This window comes from Anser anser (genome assembly GCF_964211835.1).
Source record: "Anser anser genome assembly, chromosome: 4".
NCBI lineage: Eukaryota > Metazoa > Chordata > Aves > Anseriformes > Anatidae > Anser > Anser anser.
In genome coordinates, this window is record NC_139724.1 from 20,672,698 (window position 1) to 20,691,568 (window position 18,871).

Sequence of the window (18,871 nt, forward strand, 5' to 3'; positions counted from 1 at the left end):
CTGTTGATAAGGGGAAAAAACGGGCATCATGAGGATGTGATGCTTTGTTTCAGCACTGGGAAATAAAAACTATTTCCCTTCTATAATTCCTGCAGTCGTACCCTGCTCCTTTACATGCAGAGCCGTAGCTGTGCACAGATGGTTAGAAAAGCAGGCAGATTACAGCTCTGCGGGGCTCATGGGCTTCTGCTGCAATCTTCCCACAGGCTGTCTGGCTAAGCACCCGCAGCTCCCCCCGCTAGGAGTTTATTGCTGTTCTTTCAGTTCCAAGAAACTCAATTAAAAGCTGACGAGAAATGAAAAATAAGAAACGTCCCAGTCTCGTAGCTCTTCCCAATTATCCACCTCACATCCTTTGAACTACAGCCCCTGGCAGAGGGGAGGGTCTGAACAATGCTTTAATTTCCATCCGTGAGTCTCCCAGTTGGACTCAAGATACCCCCTCACTCTCAGAATTTTTTGTTTATTTTTAAGAACTCAAGAAGTTCCTCCATCTAGCCTTGCCCTCAACCTGTTTTTGGCTGGAGTCTTGGATACTTCACCTTCTTTCACACACGACTGCCCCTACCCATTCTTCTTCCTTTTAGCTGCCTTCTGAAGGGAGGCACTGCTCACAGATATTTTCTCCTCTACCACTTCTCCCATTGTAATCTTTTTTTTTTTTTAATTACCTGTCCAGCTTTGAGGCTGCTGTGACAGTTGGGCATTTTCAAGGCAGGCCCAGAGACCTCTGTACCCATGAGGTATATGGGCATATGCTGAACTTGCAAATGACCAGGTACCTTGGAGGTACCTGTCAGTTTGGAACCTGTTCCTTCTCATTTCACCTGCCCAGCTTGTCTCCTTTTCCATTCACTACCTCTGCGTATCGTTCAGGTGCCCTTCCCAGAATTTTTTTCTCACTTTCACTACCCTACCTCCTCTTCCTTTAGGACAGAAACCTTTTGGAAGACCATCCCCTTCAGCCCTGTAGGTAAACAGGTGACATTTTGACCTGTTCATACATCAGCATGACCAAGGAAAAAACCACAGGCTAGCAAAGGCTGTCCCGCCAGCGAGAGGGCAGCTCTAGGGAAGCCTGCCTGAAGGGAGGCCCAAATGCAGAAGCTGCTCTCAGTACTGGAGGTGTATGCTATTGCCTCAGATAAAGTAGGATATTTGCTGTAATAAGTACCTAGCCCTGATGTCCTCCACCAGGCAAAAGAAACCCTTTTCCCCTATACCCAAAGGGCGTGTTACGAGTTAACGTTTAAACCAGCTTCTTTAACAAAGGTGCAAAGAAGTCTTTCTTCTTTTTAAAATGTATCGTTTGTCCTATTTAAGGTTTCAGGCTCTGTATAACTATACTCCTAGGAACGAAGATGAGTTGGAGCTCAGAGAGGGAGATGTCATTGATGTGATGGAAAAATGTGATGATGGATGGTTTGTGGGTATGTTTTAATTTGTTTCCTTTTTCATTTACTTTTTATTCCTGAACTCTGCTGCCCTGTTTGTTTGGTGTCTCATAAACTGATTAATTTTGGTATGCAACGTAATAAACCTTGACCTGGCTTTACCAGGAGAAATCCCCACCAAAATCCTCTGAAATTAATGGGTGATTTTTCACTTGTGTACTTTGGAACTGGTGACACAAATTGACACGTGCCTCCAGTTTGTTGTACAGCACTGTTGTCACTGCCACATGACACAAAGTGAGGCGTGTATTACTTCTCTCAAATTTACAACTTGCATGAATACCACTACAGAATTGGCTGTTTGTGAGAACCAAGTATTACTGAACGAACAGATTTCATACCTAGGCCTAGACAAGGTGGCTTAATCATTGCATAAACCTTCATGCACACAGTGGCTAACTTCTTTGTCATCTTACTAGTCCTCAGCATTTCAAAAATCCAAATTATTTAATTGCAAACAATTGATGTTGTTTAAATTAAATGATTTCTGTGTATCAAGCCAAAATTTCAGCACATTGGATTTAGCACAGATTTTAATCAGGCTATTCAATCAAATATGCCCCTTTATTTGCTTTTTCCTTCCTGCAGTTATAATTTGTTAAAATTCACAACTCATAAGTGAAATTCAAAACAATGTAATTGGACTATAAAGAACAGTAGATATGTTTGTGAAATGTTAAACAAAAATTTAAAGGCCATGCTTACATAGTGATTTTCCTGTTCTTATTCCCATCTTTCATCTATTGCTTCTAATTTCAGGAACCTCAAGAAGAACTAAATTCTTTGGTACTTTCCCTGGAAACTATGTCAAGAGGCTGTGAATTTTTTTTCCTGCTTATTTATGCTGCATCTCTGCAACACATCTGCATAAAGCTGCTAGAAAACATGCTACACTGGCCTTCTGTTTTCTTGCTTGCAGTCTCAAATAGAGGCCACCCAGTTCATCCTCATCCCATCCCATCCGCCAAACCGTTCCAGCAGTATTACAGCAACGACTGCATTCTGAATAACTAAGCTTTTCTGAAGCAAGAGGAATCGGTTCAACATTTAAGTACTCCCTGCTTTAAAAAGTCTTTTCATTTGAAATGCAATAGGAAAAGCCTGATAACGGGTACACAGACGAATTGCCATGGGAGGGGTGCAGGGAGAGGGAGAAATTCATTTGAGACATTTGTGGTATGAAGCGCCATGGAAAATAAGAATTTTCAGCATGCACGTACAACAGAGGGGAAGTTGCTGTTTACAACTTTAAAAAAAAAGTTTTGAGTTTCAACGTTCTTGTTAGCTTGGCAGCATTTGTTGCTTTCACTTTGCCGTATCACAGGTTTGCCTATTGTACTGGTTTACAATGACAAATTATAATATAGATTTTTTGCCTGCACTTGTATGTTGTAACATATGCACAGTGACTGTAAAATCTCAAGCAAGTGTGGTAAAAAACGGAAGAACTGCAAGTGTTCTGAAGGTGCAATGGTATTGGATAAACCCTTTTTTACCCTATTAAAGCTATAGTGTTTTCTGTTAAAAGGTAAGAAGTGCAAGAGATGTAAAACCTCGGGAAACAGGATTTTATGAAGAGACAGTCAATGATCTAAGCATAGACAATAATAACCTGCTAATGATGTCTGACATTAAATGGTTGTAATCAAAGTGTCGTAATAGTCAGCAACATGAAATCTGAGAGGTTAGTGTTTTTATGTATCACAGGAATTTTTAAGAAGCAGAGAGTAAACAGTGTTAGTGCAAAGGATTTTTTTTTCCTCTAACATAGCCACCTAAAAATATTCACAAGTATCATGTACTGATTTATTTCACTCTATATATATATATATAAATATCTATGTTAACGAAACCTGAGTTACACATTCTTTTTTAGGGATTTAGTACAGAAAAAAAAAATCACAACTATTAAAACTGATACATTTTAGAGTTGTTTTTTTTCCTGAATGAAATAAGTATTTGAAAACACACATTTTCCATAAGCAAAGGTAAGCATAAATAGCATATGAAATTAAGTCACAGGATGATAATGACTATGTCTTTATAAAAAATAATAATAAAATAAATCAGATTTGGTTTCTTCAGCACCTTATAGATGGCAAAAGCTTCTACTGCGTTTCTCATGGGTATAGGATTGAAATTATCAAAATGTATGTAGTCTCTGTAGCATTTTGTACATATGTTTGCCTTTTTGTACAGAGCCATTTGGTTGTTGATTTAAAAGAAAAAATTTAAGTTCCTTATTTGATCTTTGCCCTCTTCACATACAGATTTCAATGCATTTTTCTTTTCTTGCTCTATTTACCATAAGCACATCTGGATAGTGCAATTCTGTAAGATAGCATTTTATGCAAAACTTTACTAATTAAAATATGGTTTACCAGCCAAATCTAAATGTACATATTTCTTTATTACTGAGAAATGTCATTAAGACAAAGGTAAAGAAACATCTTTGTGCAGCATACCTTTATTATTGCAGATTTCATGGCAAAAGCTTTATATTTCAAAGGCTTTCAATTTTAAACTAGATCTGCATGCAGCTTTGCTGTGAGATTAATACCTATCTTTGATGCCATTTATGATTGAAGACTTAAACATCTGTTGCCTGTGATATTTAAAAAGTACTGTTTCTACTCTGTATCTGATTTTAGAAAAATACAGGTTTTTCATGCCTGGCTTTCAGGTAACTGACTTTGAATTCCTACAAGCAAAAGGTCTCTGTGTTTGTTTTTTTTTTTCTTGAACAGACTTCTAATAAATTTTGCTTGGAGTAAAAAACTGTTTCCCCCCATCATTTCTCACAGTGTGTATGACATACTACTGAAGTGTTACAAAGCTCTTCAAGCTTGTGTACAAATAGTCAATTTGCCCTTGTACTGAGATTTTTTTTTCCCCACCACCAAGTGCACACAGGTTATACGTATGGGCAACTAGTATTGTGCACACTGTTCCCTGTCAGTCCACTTTAGCATCATCCCCAAAACTTTTGAACCCAAAAGCAACACTCTGGGCTTTTTGTTTTTTGACAACGTTAATCAGAGATAATTCTTCTGTTGCCAGAGCTGTCCTCCACTCTGAAGCACAAAGGTGAAATACACAACTGAAGTCCTGTGTATCTAGCAAAAGTTCCCACACCCTAAGCCTTTCCTTAAGAGCAAAACAAGAACTCTGTGCTGGTGCAGCCTCACCTCAAGTACTTTGTGCACTTTTGGGCCAGACAGTCAGAAGAACAAACTGTTAGTGTCCACAGGAGGGCTATGAAGATGGTGAAGGGCCTAGAGGGCAAGATGCATGAGGAGTGGCTGAGGTCCCTCAGTTTGTTCAGGGCAGAGCAGGCTGAAGGGAGGCCTCATGGCGGCCTGCAGCTCCCTCACGAGGGGAGCGGAGGGGCAGGCGCTGAGCTCTGTTCTCTGGGGACAGCGACAGGACCCGAGGGAACGGCATGGAGCTGGGAGAGGGGAGAGTCAGGCTGGGGGTTAGGGAAAGGTTCTGCACCCAGAGGATGGTCGGGCACCAGGCAGTGCTCACAGCACCAAGCCTGACAGAGTTCAAGAAGTGTTTGGACAATGATCTCAGACATGGTCTGATTTTTTAGGTGGTTTTATGCGGAGCCAGGAGTTGGACTCGATGACCCTTGTAGATCCCTTCCAACTTGAATATTCAATGATCCCATGAACTCCTCCGTAGTGACAGCATAGCATTAAGATTTAAGGAACATACAGGTTTGGGGGAGCATCTTACGCTTGGGACTCTGCCTGCAACACTGACCTTTCCCAAATTAACACCTCTGTTCAAACAGCAAGTATCTCTTTGCCAAAGACAAAACACACAAAGAAGTAAAGCAAGCAGGCAGCAGCCTTTCTTTCCCTGAGCAGTCACGCAGCTATTAGCGGTGCCTCAGGTAGCGCCTTGGTCCTGGTTCTCCAGCTCACACTGGCCTCCACTGCTGGCTTGTTTCCTCCCAGCTGTGCTGCACTTCTACCTCTGAAGAACGCAGCAGAACAGCAAGCTGCATCCTGACACGAATGACCTATTTCTTCAGGCCTGACATACATGGTTTTGTCTTTCCACTAGCTAGGCTGTTAAAGCACCAGCGCAGGAACTCCTCTGTCAGCACAAACATTGCCTCTGCTGGGAGTGATTTCAACCTGGACAAGGCCTAATTTAGCTAGAACTATTACCTCTGAGGTAAACATGTCCTTCCAGTGCTAGGTTAGCTTAAATCCACTGCATGTGGGGCTTCTTACAGCTCTATAAACTAATAGTGGCTTGATTATACAAGCGAATGTCATGTGGTTTGTCCTCTTCTCACTGTATGAATCACTGTGGGCTGTCACTGAAGCACCGCCTTGCACCATAGACCTGTACAAACTAAGGAGTAGCAAATCCTGTGCTTTAACAAAGTGGTTTTGTTTTTTGTTTGTTTGTTTTCCTGTAAGAGGTAGCCTAATATTAAGTAAAGGCAGGAAGCACAAGAACTGGTTGGTATAGTCACACTAATTCTTACAGACGCCCTATTCTGCACCCCTCCCCCCCCCCCAAAAAAAAAAAAGCAATGCTAAGGATTACTAAACAGTGTAAATTCACAGAAAAATTCTGAATGGTTAAGGGTTTGAGTAGTTAAGGATTGAAGTAGCATCCTCTTTGCTGATTGTAACTTAATAAGAAAGGAAGAAAAAAAGGAATAGACAAATCATTGTAATAAGAATAGCAAGTCATTGACACCAGGAAAAACAGTAGTGTTAATGTTTTAGTCAGAAAGTGTAAACTGACAAAAAATTTAAGGACAACACATGGATTGTTGCACAGCTGTGCTGCCTTACGGATACATAGGTCACGTAACGAGAGCTTCCCCAAGAAGCAACAGATTGCTTTGCCTACCCTTTAGCAAGCAGTCCGCCTGCTGTTCATCACCTCGACAGGAGGCAAAGGCCACTTCAAAACAAAACCAAACGCCGCCACAAGACACCAACAAACCAGGGAGAGCAATGCACGAGCATTTCAAGGTAATGATATACCCCAGCCCAAGCGAAGGGTCACCCCCGCAGTTTTAACATTCTGTTGCCTGTGCCAAGCAGAGCACGTCGTCGTTCTGCAATGCCTGGCATTTACTAGCTGACTTTTAACTGCTGATGAACAGAACCATGACAGGAACACAAGGTACTTCCTGTAGGTTCGAAAAAGCAATGCACGAGCTAACATGAAGCTAGAATTATGAAGTAAGCAGCTCTAGAAGGACCTCAGGTCATTGCTAAGTACATTCATCATGTAACTATAAATGCTGTAAGGGAGACCCTGGCTTTGCTCCAGTTAACAGCAAACTCCATTGAAGTCAATAGATCCTGAATTTTCCTCAAGATTGTATTGGTAATACAATTTCTATGTTAGTTTGGAAAGAAAATTGCACAAGAAAGGAGCACTGAAGCAACTGAATGTCTGGTTTGTGTTGGTTTTGTTATATCAAAAACTAGGAGTACTGGCAGAGATCAGAAACCACTTCTGTAACTGCCCCCACTACAGGGCACAGCAGACAGCAGGAACCCTTCTCTAGTATCTAACTGGCAAGTTAACCTGGAGTCAAATTTTATGTGCCTCCAAAGCTGCAACAGCATGTTTAATAATTGAATTATTGGCCCTTTCAATACATTTATACAGCATAATCCATTGTTACATCCAGTAAGTATCAATCAGATCCAAACCTGAATCCACCCATTTTACAGAGCCAGTAGTTGCCAGACTGATAGGTAGAAATTGGTGCCTCATCCACATACAGTAAACAGGGGAGATATCTAAGAAGGTCTTCTTCAGATCTACAGGTATCAAACACCATGCTATTTATTTGACTGGATGGAAAAAAAAAAAAAATCTTTTTAGTTTCATCAGCCCCAATTAGTGTGATCATTAAGTCTTCAAGTCCTAGCCAAAATTGCTCAGTAGTATTTATCATTCTCGTTATTAGTGTGAAATCACATTCCTTTGAAAATTACTAGTATTTTTTCTATTTATCTACCCAGAATATGATAACATTCACTGAAACGGAAACAGAAAACTGAATGAAATCCTGCTTACACTTCTTTGAATCAGACGCTACTTGGGCCAAAGAAAGCAATGCTGGTGACATATGGTCTCTTATTCATGTATTTTTGTCACTCCAAAACAGAAAAAGAAAAACAGAAGTTTCCAGGTTAATGTGCAGTGATAAAACCATGGAAGAGCCTGAAAAATACTGCAGGTGTGATTTTTGGTTTAATCTTGTTGGTTGTAATATTGGGCACCTCAATTCATTAGCAGCTCTGCACCCATAATTCCCAACTCGTTTCATTTGCATTGATATGAATGCCATATATACAATAAAGCACTACAGAATTGTGCCTTCTAGTATTATATTTAAATTATGCTTCTTCAAGAGTCATAGGGAAGGAGCAAAGCTCTGTAACACACTATTTAATATTACCAGAAAGTAGAAAGCATGCGTACTAAAATAGCTCTAATGCCGAGCAGCCCTTGCACAGGGACGTCACATCTAATTGCAGAGCTAGTGCATGGAAGGTTCCGCTGCAGCAGTGGCATTACATCACAAGTGACACCACAGGGGGAAGAAGAAGAAGAAAAAAAATTGTTGACTGACGACCAGAAATGCGTTGCTAGGTTTATCCTCAGAAGACATGCTCAACAATTTGTTTCTTGCTGCCAACACGAATAAACTTTGAAGCCATGATTTCATCACCCACATACATGCATAGCACAGCAATCCTCCTACATTTTCCATCCACCAGAAGAAAAAAAAAAAAAAAAGTGATCCACTTTAACAAATAACCCAGGAATAATGTCATTATTTCTGTTTCCACCAGTGAAGAATTACCACAGTTGCACGCAGTGACTCTCGATGCTTTACCCCCACCAGGACTGAGCTGAGCGTGCAGCTGAAACCAGCTCTGCAGACATGAAGCACTGGGGGCCCGAACATGTTGCTCTAGGGGGGGAAACATGGCAGCAGCAATTTGCCAGATAAACCCAGAGCATGCAATGCCCCAGCTCATGCTTCCTGGCTCCCGGTTTGGGGTTATCGCTCGCAACTGTAACGTGAAACATGTACAAATACTGCCTTGGCTCAGGACCTGCTAAAGGCTTTTCTTACACTACCACTGATTCATCTGTTATAGATAGGTGTTTTTCTACATGTAACGGGAAATACTTGAACAGGTGAGCATCAGCCCTTCCCCCCTTAAACCACAGAAAAGAACAAATTAATGCATTCAAAATGCCTAAGGTAGTAGAGGGCAACACGTACATGCCATTGGAGAGCTCTGTGCACTATTTATAGATGCTCTTCACCTGCTACCGGCAGAGCCAGCTCTGAGGTATAAGGCTCAAAGCAACACTACACACAATCTGAAGTACTGAAGTCATATCCCACCAAGACCACAGGGAAACATCTAGGACACCAAAAAAAAAAGCCACACATTTTGCTAGCCACCAACCAACCCATACCTATGTTCTGAAGCAAGCAGACTGCTAAAGACCATTTAAGTCAAAGGGAGCTCTAAAAAGAGAGAAAAGTATTAGCCTGAACCTATGTCAGCATCCAATAACAACTTCTAATCATTACAGTTTTAATTATAAAACCAATGGGTTTTAAGCTGTTAAAAAAAGGCTGACTTTCCAGTAGCACAAATCACTGATACACGGCAGCAACCTAAAGCACTGCTTACTATCCAAGACCTCCTCATTTTTTGTAACAGGCTCTTTCTTTGCTCCCTTATCATTGCATGGTCACAAACTGAGCAGTTTGAGCCAGGAATCAGCCCCCTGCAGCTGACCTATCCTTTAAGGTCTGAACCATCACTGTAATACAGATAAAATACAGATAAAAGTCACTAGATTAAGTTGTGCCACTCACAGACATATTTTAACAGGCACATACTGTACCTCAGGTAACCTGCATTTCTCAAACATCTGTGCCTTTAAGTAAGCCTTAGGAAAAAAAAAAAAAGAAAAAAAAAGAAAAAAAAAAAGAAAAAGCACCCAAAAGGGGGGTGACGAGGTGATTACCCATAGATAAAGAGCAGTACATTTGGGAAGGGGAGGCAGATGAGCAGAGAGCCCTGCCGGAAGCCCTACAGATAGGATACTTGGCCTACTTAACATAGTGTGTCCCGTCCACTTCCTTCACCACACGTACCCAGTGTCTCCACTAATGATCTTGCCCAGGAAAGCCTTAGAAAGGCAACTGTTTAAGTCAGATCAGGCTAGACAGAAAAGACAGCAAGACCAACAGGGGAAGACAAACTGCTGTAGCAACCTCAAGAGAAGACAACCCAACTCATATCCTCCAGGCTCTGCAGGCCTCCTGCTGCCTGCCTGGAAGGGCGGCCTCAGCCACTGCTCCCTCCTGTTCTAACACTCCTCCTCTTCCTATTGACCCCAAGAGGATTGCTGAAGGAAAGACAGCAAGGCATGGAAGGAGGAGACATTTTACAACTGGAAGACATGAGAAATCTGTTTTAACCCATTCAAGGGGTTACGCTCTGCCTCTTGCATCACCTAATCCAGATGTCCAAGGGCATTACCCACAGCATGCTATCATAGAGTCATCTAGGTTGGAAGAGACCTTCAGAATCATCAAGTCAAACCATTAACCTGACCAAGCATCTTGGTCATCGTTACCTAAAACCCAAAGCTTCCACAGATGGAAGATGCCTCCTGCATTAGGCCACAAAATACATGCTAACAGCTTACACAGCACATGATTAATGTTGGTTAGAAGGTGCTGAGGTAAAACATCCTGACATTGTCTCATGTGAGAAGACTTTGGCAAGTCATTTTTAAGGTCTGGAAAATGCAAAACAGAAATTGCTGAGATGCGATGGGCAGGCAAGAGGAGAATCCAACTTCCAGGGACACTTAGTGTTTTTGAATTTTCTTAACTTGGATGTTTTTTATTGGGAGGGGGGAAGGATTGTGAGGAAGAAGGGATTTACTCGCATTTCAAGGCACTTGCTCTATATACTGATTTACCTGTCTTCACGTTGTAGAGAGAGAATTTTCCTTTGAGGGTAATCCCTATAGAAAGATTACCCTCAATTTCTGTCCTGGATTTCTACACTACTAGAAAACTTTGAGAGCTAAAAGTTCTCAACTACAGTATGAATCGTAACTCCCCACGCACCGGAGTACAGCAATAGTGGATGTATAAATGCTAGTTTTAAGACTCTGTGTTTGTGTATATGCACCCGACAGTTTCCACATTAGCCATTTCAGATGCAGTAATTACTCTTCAATAAAACAGAGACATTTGTCATAGTTATGTTTCTGTTGGGTTTGCCCCCAATACGGTTAAATCTTCTCTCACAATAAAGCCATTTTTTTCAACCATTTTCTGAAAGCTGTACACTTGCTCCTAAATTCACTGAATAAAGGCAAGGAAAAAGGTACAACCAGGGCAAGGTGTGAGACACATAATTAATTAAATTCATTTGGTATTTTCTCTTGCTGTTAAGAAACTAATGGCTGTGCACAAGTTAATGGTGTCCTTTCAATGTGCAGAAAGAAACCAAGATTAAAACTAGGAAAATAGGTCATGTATAAGCTTAATTTTAGCATTAAGCCCGAGTAAGCACAGCACACGTCAGGACTGTAGGATCCAGCTTTGTGGCTAGCTACAATCTGAGGCTGCTGATCTCTGGCTCTCATCCCACCTTATACTTAAAACTGAGTGCCATATTTGTCTTCCAGCTGTTGCTGTTTATCATGACCCGGTAAACACAGCCAACTCTGCCATAGCAACTGCCGCTATAATGCTAAACCCAAGCCACAGGACGAAAGAAAAACAGATATAAAATACGGTAGTTTATGGAACGTAAGATGACAATTGATTTTTTTTTTAATGCCTGTCTCTTAGAGAAAAATATTTTGGCACTTGGACCCCCAAAGAGTTGTATTGTTGTCCTTACTTGTGAGCTCATCATTTGTTTGTGTACAAAGTCACATCTCTTGGGAGACTGCAGACATATCAAAACTGGGAGAAAATTCAGAAGAAAATCAGGAGCCCCATATAGGACAGACAGTTTTGATTCCTGCCTTGCTTCTCTCTTCCATAAAGGCACTCTGTAGCTAGCAGCAGAATTTTTCAACCTGTTATTTACCATGGAGGCCATTCTTAATGTCTGAGGTAGGATAATACTTTTAAAAAAATTATAGGGAAACAACCAAAAAAAAAAGAAATCCAATTTAAAGATCATCTAGAGGAAGGCTGTAGCTAATGAATGAAGTACAAATCGCTATCATACAGACACAGGCGTTTTCTTGTTTACCAAGAAATCGCCGTTCTTTCCTTGACACTTCAGTTCTCATATTTTTCCAGATATAAACTTTTACCAACAAAAATAAATCATAAAGAGGAAAACATACACAGGCTTGTTTCCACAGGGAGAAAACACACAAACACACTTAGACACATGCACTTGATCTTCATGGAAGATCAAGTTGGCAGGAACCTCACCACCCCAAGGTTTCTCTTATCATCCAGTAAGAACTAAAAGAAATATTTTATTAATCCCTTCAAAAAGCATTTTTTCTTAGAGAAACACTGTTACCACCTCATGCCTGAGGGATTTCTCTAGTCAACCCAAATTATACTGTAGATCTGTTCCCAGTCTTGAACCTTGCAAAATTGTCTAGAATTTTTGTCCTGTGAAGGGCTGCAGATCAGTCAGCTCCTTCTCGAGTAGCAGCACAGGTAATATCCACACAAATATTCCTCTTCCTATAATTTGCTTTTTAATCTTGTTTAGTTAAGAAGTAGATGAGGGCTAATTCTGTCGGACCTGTAGTTGCTCTTCTTTAAAGACCACGCTTTTAAAATTACAGCATATATTCCTATAAGTTAGCCTAGCAGGGACATAGCACAGCATCCTGTGCCCAATTTAGACTCTGCATACAGTAGGTCACATACCATGACTGACACTAGGATAACAATGACAAAATGCATGTCCCCAAAAAGAGGAAGATGAGAAGATGCAACACCTTAGTAAGATGTACCCAGCAGGAGCTGACTGGGTAATATCTGAAACACTGGCAGACAACAACCACTGAGGATCTACAACTAATGCCATTTCACAAACTAACAAAGTACAGATTAACATACCCTGCCCCCAAAAAGCTAACGTTCCCTCTGTCACTTCTGTTGACTGTTCCCCTGCCTTTCATCACCTTACTTCCCTCAGAAAGACAGCCACCTAGCCTTCTCTGTGTTGTCAACGCTTGGCTTGTGTCACGTAAGGCAGCATGAGACATACAGTTAGCTACCACTGGCATCCTGTTAAGTTGACTTTGGCCTACATGCAGGCACCCCTCCAGTTGTCAGCCCATGCACCCCAAAAAAACATGACCACAGCCAACACTCTGCAGTCTTTGCCCTCTCAAGATGTTTGGGGTGAAGAAACTACCCCAACTACTGCAAAAGGTCCAGACAAACAGTAATAAGGCCCCCAAAAAGCATTCCCGTCCACTTCTGCCAGGGCCACAGGCAAGGCCCCAACATCTGGCTGTTAGCGGTGTACAGGACAACTGGAAGTCAATGTGCATGCTGCCGTGTGCATGCCTCCCTGTGGCCACTACCAGAGAGGAGCCCAACTGAAGGGATTGCCACCAGCCATTAGGAACAGTCTAGTAGTAACTCACGTTTTACTCCTATGGCTTAGAAAGGACAGGAGGAATACCTCTTTGCCATCCCTTTAATGAGTATGGTAAGCTTCCCTCTGGAAAAATTAAGGAGGTCAGAGTTATCATGTAGGGGGGGAGGAAAGAAATGACATCTAAACCTCAAACAATCATAGAAATCAAGAAATGGGACTATTTTAGAAATAAAAAGTGAGTCTTTTTATTAAAGGTAGTACTGGGTCTCTTAAAAATTATGTTATGGTTCTTGTAGATACATGTCATTACACACCTAATGAAGTATTTCAACTCTTTGCCCGAATGCAACCCTATAAGAAGTACCACAAACGAGATTTCATAAATCTAACAATTTTTATGTGCTATTTGTTCAGGTTATGCTTAATGGCAAGCACATCAGATAGTTGTTTAACAGCTACTTTATGGTGTTTAAGAAAAGTTAGATATCTAAGAGTCAGTATGAAGCATACTGGACTGATCTGCTGCCCTGGCATGCAGCCCTTCTAACTTCTTTCCAGCTTTACTCTTCTGGAATGAGCTCTTTCAGTTCCTAGTGCCAAAATAGGCTTTAACTTTAACCCAAGTAAGGGATCAGCTTGCCAAATTTGAAGGTGACGTTTGATGCTAGCTATTAAAGGGAGCAGAACCACTGATGACTGAATGAGCCAAAAGGAAAAAAAACAACTCCCTTCTCACAGTCGCCCTGCAGTCCCAGTCCTTAGGATTCTCCCCCAGAACTTCTGCTGGCTGTCAGCACAGAAGGACAAACCCTGTTCCATACACAACATCCTCACAGAAAACATTCAGCTCTCATAAAAGTAATGAAGCATGAAATTGGAGAAGTGCAGTAATTAGGCATGAAAATTGAGAAGTGTTTTGCAACTTACTTTTTGGCCAGGAATCATAGTTATGATACGAGCTGATATTACATCAGGCTCACAAAGAAAGCAATAAAGGACAAGAAATTTCTTCTCAAGTCATAACAATGTCTAACCCTTGTGAGACAGACAGAGGCACGGTAGAAATACGGTGATAGAAACATTTCAGGTAATGTGGTAGCTGGAATCATAAGAACACAGATGGAAATTCAATGTGTATATGTTATTTTGCAAAACAGTTTCCAAAATGAAGCTGAGTGGTACTTCAATGCCTTAATGTGATGCAAGCATCTCATTCCATTTAAAATGTCTTTAGTTTTTTGTTCTTTTTTTTTTAAACACCAGTCAAGTTATGCTTCCAAATCCTCCTTTGCCTTTTTTAAAAAATGAAAAAAATGAAATGCAAACAAGAAAATCAGTGCATAAGTTTCAGATAAGATGAAAACAAACAAACAGAAGTCTTTAAGAATAGAAGTTTTCAATTTCTTCTTTCAAGTTGCTTAGGAGTTTATGAAATAGAGTTCTGAAATATACAACAGCAATACAAATTTACTTTCCACTTATTTGCTTGTTAATTTAGATAAGATCCTTACTCCCCACTCACTAACTAGGAAGCTTCTTGGAGAAAGTAGGCTTAAGCCTTTGCTTTCATTTTTTTGCAGTACTGTCAGAACAAATTTATTACCTTTTTAAAAAAATTAATGAGAAAGGAAATACCAAACAGTGCGTTCCTGGCTTAATGAGCCTACAGACAGAAAACTTAAGAAGGTGCTCATCAGTGGCAGCTTGCTACGCAGTACCTGAGCAGCAGAGAGATGTATCAGAGCCATGAGAGAATGATGAACAAAATCTTAAAATGAGAGGACAGTTGAGCCAAATCTCTGTTTCACAGTAACCACAAAGCTGTGGGTAAGGGAGGATCTGTAGAAATGCCCTTCTCCACCTCACGTGGGTTTCCCAGCTAACGCCTGGAAGAGGGGTACAGTACCAAAGCCCCACTCCTCCTCTCTTTGCCAGGGGTGTGAGGAAAATAACAGAGATCCTTTTTGTACCAGCTAGGAAAATGAAAGAGTATTTCTCCTTTGCCATGGAAAATGAAGGGTACTGCTAGTGTACTAGACATCCACCAACCAAAAGCTGATAACAGAAATTTCATTGAGATTCAAGCTATTAACTATCCCTGCTCCCTACGAGGCACTTAGAAATAACTCCAAACTGTACATGAACAGTTTGGGAAATCATTTAAAAATAACTAGCATTTAGTATAAGTAGATTTCCTATGTACACATGTGTTTCAAAATAGAAGTCAGGCCGCGCAGTAGGGAATTTTCTGGCCTTTCACCCCTGGAGAGCCAGTCTGAGTGCAGACTATTCCGCCTGGGTAAGGGAGTTTTTAAGCTCCACTTAGCTTCCTAGGCTGTTCCTGTCTAAACTTCACAAAAAGAGGCTCAGTTCGGTACACATTACAGACAGAGACTAAGCTCTGAGATCGGACAGGAGGTTTAGCAGACTTCTGGCTTAAAATGCAGAGCCAGAGGAGTTTGTTCATTTTTGCTTCTACCAGGGTTTATTCTGGCTCTGCAGCCTGCAACAGAGCATTCCGTGATTTTACAGAAGGATGAATCAGCATCAAACATTTGGTATTTTTTATTACCAAAGAGAAATGAAGTGTTATTTATAACTTGTTTGTCAACACACACCGTGGTGATTAGTCAGGAACAGACTTCCTTCCATTGAGGCAGGGACGCACTGGTAGAGAAAAGGGAAGCTGACACCCAATATTCTGACATGGATTTGATTGTCCAAAACTGGTGAGGTGGCATAGCATACAACAATGAGTTTGTGCATCTTGCTACTATTCTGATGCCTAATTTGTGACCCCGCTCCACGGATCTCAAAGAATTGAGTGATAGGAGTAACGTAAACACAGCTAGGATTCTTTTTTTCTGGTTCAGTAGAAATAATTAGATATGGAGTTGCGCACTTTTAGATTACATTGAATAGAAATATAACATTTGGCACAAATATCAAATGAAATGCTAATCTACAGGCAGCAAAAGTCTGCTTCAAATGTTATGGTTAGTCACACTGCAAAGCAATCAGTGAAGGCTACTCTATGCATAAATTGATGGCACAGCCACGAAATTCAGAAGACGTGTATTTGCAGGTAAGCTGTAACAGCTATGATTTTATACTATAATGAAACAAGAAGTATTAGAATAAATTGTTTTCTTACATGGAAGCTTCAACAGCACAAGAAAATAAAACTAAAAATATGTCACTACTGCGTATTTACAAAAATCCATTTTCATAGCTAGAACTATTATGAAAGCCAAAATAACGAGCAGAGTTATACCTGGGTATGTTGTTTGAAATGTGTACTGTCATTAACCTGGGAGATTCATCTTACTCGGTTTCATATGATTTCATTACAATGAACTTTTAATTTCAAGATTTGCTTATTTAAAAGCTGCTCAGTATTTTTAGCAAAGCCTGTGCCACAACAATATTCTTCTGGGTAAGGTGCTTTAAACCCAACAGAGGGGAAGAAAACAGCCTTTATTTCACTTTTAGGATATACCTCTAATAAGTGGAAAAAAGGCTTTTGCTTCAACCCAGCTCAGCTGATCATCTTGGTCCAGTGTGGAAAAAAAAACAGAAGACCTTCAGAGAGATAAAAATGTATACACGTTCTGTAAATGGGTGAAGGGTTTTCTTAAAAGCAGCCACTGAAACGGAACTAGGAAACAGCCTTACGTCACACATATCAATCAATATAATATTGCCTTTTGAGAGAGAGAGAGTTATAGGAAAAAGAGAGTGCACAGGCTTAAAGCTGAACCAGTGACACATCAATAAAACGGGATCTAGCAGTTGCCGTCTGGAACGGCAGCACCTTGGAGAGCAAGTCACTCTTCCATTAAACAAGGTAGGAAAAAAAAAAATCTTTAAGCCATAGCTCAGTCTCATCTGGGCATATAGCTTCCACTGCAGTTAAGAGCAATTACCTGCCCAGTAAAAGGTTATGTCTGCCCTCCACCTACACGTATCTATTAAGTTTAGAAGGGGTGCAAAAGCAGATCTCAGTATAGAAGAGAGCCAAGAACAAACCTGCTGGACACTTAAGCCATCTGAAGCTGTTTTCACCAACAACTGTTCCCAGATGATCAGATAACCACCCCGTAGTTACTTCACCAGCAGTCAGAACACTTAGCAGGATTTAAATGGGATTTATGAAATAATGAAAATAAAGTAAGTTTAAATATTAAGATCTAACCCAATAACTTACTATCAGGAATTTGGAAGACATCTCAAATGAACCAGTTATTATACAAGTGTCTAGTTTTTGGCACTGGAAACTGAGAGTCTGAACATGGGTTTAATTTGATACAGAAATTCTTACATTTCTTGTTCCTTTTCTGTCAATGAGGACTGCAGGATTCATTATTTGAGGTTGCCAGTACTCAAGAAAAAAGAAAGGCAAATTGCACAAGAAGGAACACTTAAAATGAGTACATCTAATATGCTATACATTCCCAGCTACGAACTGAGAGACATTATAGGATTCACTAGGAAAAGAAGGGGTGAGTGGGAAGGTACCAAACATTAGAGTGTTTTCACTCAACATCAGTATCGGAGAGGAAGGAAAAAGAAACTGAAGTACTAAATAGCGATAAATTGGAAAAGTGGATAAAGTGGAAGCAGAGCATCAGTATATTGAAGGCACATATTGAAAACTGTCAGAACATATCAGAGCATATACACTGATCACAAGCAATGAGAGGTTTTTTCAAAACTTTAAAACATACAAAATATTTTAGCCACCAAGATTGATATTTCCCTGAACTAAATACCTGCCTTGCTCTATTTCTTTAAGTGTGCATATGTTCCTTAACATAAGCTGACCTCTCTCCCAAGCTCATGGCAGCTGTCAAGCCACAAGCTCTTTCTGATATGGGTCTGTTCTCTCTCTTTTTTGTTTGTTTGGTTTTTTTTAAACAGGTACTGCCATTTCTCTTGTTCCACTCACAGGTCAAAATATTTCAAAGGCGTTTCATATTGTTAGAGCATATTCTGGACAAGAACACAATACAAACCCTCACAATGTACGCTCCTATCGACTAGCAAGACAGGAATAAAGGGCAAATACCACAGAATAAAATTCCAAGGCTAACTTTCATAGTCCTCAGGGAACAAAACAAAACAAAAAAAAAACCACCACATACTCAAGATATGAAGATAGCTTTCTAAGAAGGACTTTCACTATATAGATGTTATCAGTAGACACAGATAAGGACATTCAGCAAGTCAGAGGAGTAAGGGGTGGAAGCCAATTTTATACTGACATATACAGATAAACACATTACCCATAACATAATTATATGAAAGAATAAAATACAGATTCATGCCTATCTCGCATACTACTCTCTTGTCCATCAGACTCCCCTCTATGCAGGCTACAGGTAATAGGACAGGCAAATGCACAGAGTGAACCAAAGGAGGTAAATCCTCTGCCATACAAAACAACAGCCATAAAAAATATAATAATAATAATTAAAAAAAAAAAAAACTTTCCTCAAGTGTAGAAAACATTATATGTTACACTAAAACACATATTCTCCTCAGATTTTATTCCTTCCAAGCTCTCTCACTGACTTACTATTGACTCATTCATGGGAGAAAAAAAAAAAAAAAAAGCAGCTCTGCCTGATTAGAGCTGTAGATAGTGACCTTAGAGGTCAAACTTCAAGAGATGCTTGAGAACATTATACATGCACAATTAACTTTGGTAATAGCCCATATAAGTGGAAAACTCTAACAGCATGATAAGAAAGTGAGTGAACACAGACACCATCACTGCAA

At 40.3% G+C, this 18,871-nt stretch overlaps 2 protein-coding genes across 13 annotated transcripts in view; one reads left to right on the forward strand and one right to left on the reverse strand.

Moving 5' to 3' along the window:
- The window catches only part of SORBS2 (sorbin and SH3 domain containing 2), a 160,006-nt gene extending 155,774 nt beyond the window's left edge, over positions 1-4,232 (forward strand). For all 4 annotated transcript variants that reach the window (XM_083836399.1, XM_083836400.1, XM_083836401.1 and 1 more), the window contains 2 exons: positions 1,324-1,430; positions 2,214-4,232. In XM_083836399.1, the coding sequence (XP_083692525.1) occupies positions 1,324-1,430; positions 2,214-2,275 (169 nt within the window). In that variant the 3' untranslated portion in view covers positions 2,276-4,232. The remainder of the gene's footprint in view (positions 1-1,323; positions 1,431-2,213) is intronic.
- The window catches only part of CFAP96 (cilia and flagella associated protein 96), a 92,301-nt gene that overhangs the window by 19,077 nt on the left and 54,353 nt on the right, over positions 1-18,871 (reverse strand). The gene's annotated exons all lie outside the window — the stretch shown is intronic.